The following is a 5,781-nucleotide window of genomic DNA, read 5'->3' as shown; positions in this document are numbered from 1 at the left end:
CCGTTGTAAAGATGGCAATAGAATGTGATCACACTGATAATCCTTCCAGTCCATTAGCATGGGAAGTCTTCTGGTGTCTTCTTCAGTATCTTTCATCAGTGCCTTAAAATCTTAATATTGTAGGTGTCTTATTCTTTGGTTAGGTTTATTTCCATTTTTGAGGCAGTTATGAATGTTCTTCCCCCTGATATCTTTTTCAGCATGTTTTCTATTTATGTATAGGAAGGCTCTTTGGGTTTAATGTTAAGTTTATATCCTGCCACTTTTCTCAAAGTACTTATCAGAGGTAAGGGTTTTCCTGTGGAGTCTTCAGAGTCTAGATTATATCATCTGTTGACAAGAATGCTTTGACTTCTTCCTTTCCTGTTTGTCTGTTTATCACCATCTCTTGTCTTACTGTAGTAAAGACTTCAAGCACTGTGTTGAATAAGAGTAGAGAATGAGGGCACCCTTGTGTTGTTCTGGATTTTAGTGGTAGTGCTTGGAGTGTTTCCCATTTTGTATCATGTTGGCTATCGGTTTGTCATATACAGACTTTATTATTCTGAAGTATGTTCCATCCATTCCTAGTGTCTTCAGGGCTTTTCTCATGGAAGAATATTAGATTTTGTCAAAAGCCTTTTATTGCATCTATTGATATAATCATGTGATTTTGGTACTTGAGTAAATTTATGTGATATATTACATTTATTGACTTGTGTCAGTTGAACCATCCCCGTATCTCTGAAATGAGGCCAACCTGATCATAGTGAACAATCTTTTTGATGTATTCTTGAATTGTTTGCAAATACTTTATTGAAACCATTTGCATCTGTGTTTATTAATGAGATTTAAATATAATTTTCTTTTATTGTGTCTTTATGTGGTTTTAGTATCAGGCTTAATACTGTTTTCATAGAGTTTCCATAGAGTTTTTAATTTGGGTCATTAAACTTCTCATTTCATGATGTCTGGTGCACATACTTGGAACTTGCATGTGTGTTTTCCTGCCGACTCAGACTGGAACCAGGTTTGTACGTCACTGAGCACAGCATGCTTTTGATTCACAGTCTCTTTCGTGTAGTCTAGAGGTATTCTGCTGGCCAGATTTTGGTGTACAGTCCCAGGACCCTTGATCTGGGTTTCCCAAGTGTGCCATTCACAAAGGGTCTGCATTAGCCTTGTCACTGTACACTTCTTTTGCTCTGTAATATGTCTGTTACTGAGAGTACAGTGACAATTTTCTGAGGTTCTCTGTGTTAAGCCATGGCTCCATTAGTCCTTCAAACATCAAACCTCCAAATGTTACTCTCACATATTTTTGGATTTGTTTTTTAGACATTGTCCATTTCTGTGCTTGCCTATAGGAACCTCACACGTCTCATGTTACTACTGTTATTCTTGGCTACTCTGTCTTTCTTAAAGAAGTTTCAATTATCCATTTTACTTTCATTTTCCTGTATTCCTTTTGTTTTTAGATGTACTCATTTCTTGAGTGACTAATTTTTGAACTCTGTCTTTTTGAAAATTTTTTAAATGGTGAAAACAAAGAAATTAATTCAATCTTATATGGATTGGGTATTCTACTTTTAAGAGCTGTCAGGGGAATGTCAATAAGGTCAACTCCGAATAGAAAGGTGATGGAAATTATTATTTTGAGCACTGAAAATTCTGCATTATTAGCAGGGCCACCAGTGACTGCTGAGTGAGCCCTTGGACAGGAATGTGCTTGGTATTTTTTAGGAACAACAGAGGTCACAGTGGCTGGAAGGAAGTAGTTAACATTAGGAGGATCATCCCATGTCAGGTAGGTAGTATGTAGTTTAAATGATGGGAATAGCATAAGCTTTGTTAAATAACTTTATTAGTGCATTTTCAGCAGACAAGCAGCATGTAATATATGTTTGCATAAGATCTCTCCCAACTCTTTTACCAATCTGTATAAGTTTTTTATGACTGCTTGGAGAGACTTAGATTATTGTTTCTGGATTGGAAATCAAATGTGTTCATGCAATTATTTTTATTCCTGGAAATTGGACAAAAGGAAACCATGGTGAACAGTGACATAGGATTTTGTAGAGAGATATTCCATAAGACATGTGTTAGTGTTTTTATGGTAAGATTAATTTTTCTTATTCCTAGAACTTTGCAAAGCTGGCCATTTGAAGGACAGGAGCCAAGAAAATCCATGTAACTGTTTGTGGGAAGCTTCATTGATGAATAACAAAATGCGGATTAAGGAGCATGGGAATGGAAGAGGAAAACCATTTAACTTGGACATAAGGTCTTTTCCTTCCACAAAAATACTCTGTAAGTATGACTTAGATGGAATTAGGTTCAACAATATTTCAGAATTATTTATTAGGAAAACTTACTTAAGAAAGAAACCTGATGAATTTAATTCCTGTGAAAAATTATTGTTCAACATTAAATGTGAGAAAACCCTTACTGGAGAGAAAAGTGAAATTTTAAAAAATAAAATTGTTCTCAGTGATCATCCAACCCCTGTTCAGCATGAAAAGATGCAGACTTTAGAGCAAATTTTTGAATATAATATGTGTCGGGACACCATCCTGGAAAAGAAAATAATGCTCAATCCACACAAAAGAACAGAAGATAGAGGCTATAAATGCAGTGAATATGGAAGAACTTTCTGTGATAACTCATCCCTTGTGTTTCCTCAGACATCTCTTTCTGAAGAGAATCACTGTGAACTTAGTGACTGTGATAAGCCATTGTGTGGGAAATCCACAGCTTTCCAACGTGATGGTATCTATATGAGACATTATGAGCATAATGAAATTGAGAATAATTTTAGGTTATGTCTCTCAAAAGTTCACAAAACTCATAAAAGACAGAAATACTTTCAGTGTAATGACTGTGGCAAGGCTTTCTGTGAGAAGTCACATCTCACACGACATCAGAGAGTGCACACAGGAGAGAAACGCTTTCAGTGTTGTGATTGTGGAAAAGCTTTCTGGGAGAAGTCAAACCTCATTAAGCATCAGAGATCACACACAGGAGAGAAACCCTATGAATGCAATCAGTGTGGGAAAGCCTTTAACCATAAATCAGCCCTTACATTGCACCAGAGAACACATACAGGGGAGAAACCCTACCAGTGTACTATATGTGGGAAAACATTTTACCAAAAGTCAGACCTCACTAAACATCAGAGAACACACACAGGGTTGAAACCCTATGAATGTTCTGAATGTGGAAAATCCTTTTGTACGAATTCTCACCTTACAGTACATCAGAGAACACATACAGGGGAGAAGCCCTTCGGTTGCCCAGATTGTGGGAAATCCTTTTGTCAAAAATCACATCTTACACAGCATCGGAGAATTCACATAGGGAATAAACCGTATGTATGTAGTATATGTGGCAAAAGTTTCTACCATAAGTCAGTGCTCACCAGGCATCAGATAACACATACAGGATTGAAACCTTATAATTGTTATGAATGTGGGAAGGCCTTTTGCTTAAAGTCAGACCTCACAATGCATGAGAGAACTCACACAGGAGAGAAACCCTTTACATGCTCTGAATGTGGGAAATTCTTCAGCCATAAGTCAACTCTCTCTCAACATTTGAGAGCACATACAGGGGAAAAACCCTATGAATGTCATGAATGTGGAAAAATATTTTACAACAAATCTTATCTGACCAAGCATAATAGAACACACACAGGGGAAAAACCATATGAATGTAACAAATGCAGGAAAACCTTCTGCCAGAAGTCCCAGCTCACACAGCATCACAGAACTCATATGGGGGAGAAACCCTATCAGTGTAGTGAATGTGGAAAAACCTTCTGCCACAAGTCAGCTCTCACTGTACATCAGAGAATCCATACAGAAGAAAAGCCCTATAAATGTCATGAATGTGGAAAATCTTTCTGTGTGAAGTCGGGGCTTATTTTCCATCAGAGAAAACATACAGGGGAGAAGCCCTATGAATGCAACGAATGTGGGAAATCTTTTAGTCACAAGTCATCCCTCACAGTACATCACAGAATTCACACAGGGGAGAAATCTTGTGAGTGCAATGATTGTGGGAAAATCTTTTACCGAAAATCAGACCTTGCTAAACATCAGCGATCACACACAGGGGAGAAGCCGTATGAATGTAACACATGTGGGAAAACCTTCTCTCAAAAGTCAAACCTCATTGTACATCAGAAGTCACATGCAAGAGGGAATTCATGAATAAAATGAATATATTATAAATGTTTAGTCACTTGTCCATACTACAGAGTGCACTCATGGCAAAAGTTCTGTTGACATACTAAATGTTCAATAACTTTTATCCCCAAACTGAACTAACTTTATTTCAGAGTAGTGTTATGGGAAAAGCCCATAGGCTGCAACATATTGTAGAGTACCCTTCATTAATAAGTGACATCCTGAGCCAGGTATGATGATACATGCCTTTAATCCCTGGCACTCCAGAGACAGCGGCAGGCAGATCTCTATGAGATTGAGGCCAACCTGGTCTACAGTGAGTTCCAGACCCAGCTGGGGCTACCTGGAGACCTTGTCTTAAAAGAAAAAAAATCCAGTTATTACTAGTATAAAAACTGATAGATTTTTTAAGTTAATATACATTTTTTTAGGAAAAGTACAAATTAGTATTTATATGGAGAAATTTGTCAATTTATGAAGTGCACATTGACATTTTTGCTTAGGAATATTTCACATGGTGTTTGGAGTTTCACAATTTATATGTTGTAGACTATATAAGTCTTCAAAAAATATTTTAATGAAAACAACAGATTTGCAGTGAGTACAGAGAGTTTGCTGAGCATGGTGACTCATGCCTGTAATTTTTGGAGGCTGACTCAATATTTCCATGTGTTTAAAGACAGCCTGGGCTACATAGTAAGTACCAGGCCAGCTAGGTATATGGCAAGACCCTGTCTCAAAGAGAAAAAAAGCACAGAAAATTCTCATGAGCTCTTCATTAATCTTATTCTAATGATGTTATATAACCATATTACATTTTGAGATATGAGGACCTGATAATATGCTGCAAATTCAAATACAAAATTTGTTTGGGTTTCATCAGCTTTTACATGTGCCTTGTATTTGTTATTAATGGTAATAGTCTTACCATTTGTAAATTTATGTAACGATGAGCATAGTTAAGTTATAGAACCAAAAAGGAATTTGGCGTCTGTTGCTCCAGGATTACAAGAGAATCAGGATTTAACATCAAGAAATTCCTGTTTGTTAAACACCTATTTCTGCCTCCTTAACCCTGGGAATCAGTTGGTCTGATAACTTTAAAAGTGTAGGTAACAGAATAATGGAATAGTCTTAAACATCTATGAGAAGTGTCCTTAATATGTACAGGAGTTGCTTATCTTCAGGCTAAGTTATACAAAATATGTGTTTCAACTGGTGACATAATGTGTTTGAGTTGGTGACATATATAGAATGCTTGCTTAGCGTAAAATGGAACTTAACATAATTGTAAATAGTAAGTAGGTATCCCAAGCTTTGTGCTTATTACAATGAGGCTTTCTTCAATGTGTTTAAACTCAAGAATAACATTTTAAAATGGAGACTTAAAAAAAAAAGTATTCCCTGCATGTGGAGATCTAGGTCTCTATCCATATTCCTGTTTGGTATATATATGCAAATTACTGTCAAAATCTGTAAGCAGACACACTCTGAAACAGAGCCCAGGGGCTGGTTCAACATTGAATCCCCTGGAGTTGAAGTTACATATCCAGTTGTGAACCAAATTCTGGTTCCCTTTGCTCCTAACATCATACCTAATGGCTTAAATCTAGGT

General features: G+C 36.7%; 1 protein-coding gene across 1 annotated transcript in view; it reads left to right on the top strand.

Moving 5' to 3' along the window:
- The window catches only part of LOC103737875 (zinc finger protein 33B), a 14,252-nt gene extending 9,850 nt beyond the window's left edge, over window positions 1-4,402 (top strand). Inside the window, exon 4 of the mRNA XM_008837706.3 lies at window positions 2,122-4,402. Coding sequence (XP_008835928.1) covers window positions 2,122-4,190 — 2,069 coding nt within the window. The 3' untranslated portion in view covers window positions 4,191-4,402. The remainder of the gene's footprint in view (window positions 1-2,121) is intronic.
- The last annotated feature ends 1,379 nt before the right edge of the window (window positions 4,403-5,781 follow it).

The sequence above is a fragment of the Nannospalax galili genome, unplaced genomic scaffold (assembly GCF_000622305.1).
Source record: "Nannospalax galili isolate Female #2095 unplaced genomic scaffold, S.galili_v1.0 scaffold6351, whole genome shotgun sequence".
Taxonomy (NCBI): Eukaryota; Metazoa; Chordata; class Mammalia; order Rodentia; family Spalacidae; genus Nannospalax; species Nannospalax galili.
Note: the sequence above shows the minus strand (reverse complement) of the source record. Positions and strands in the feature narration are given on the sequence as shown.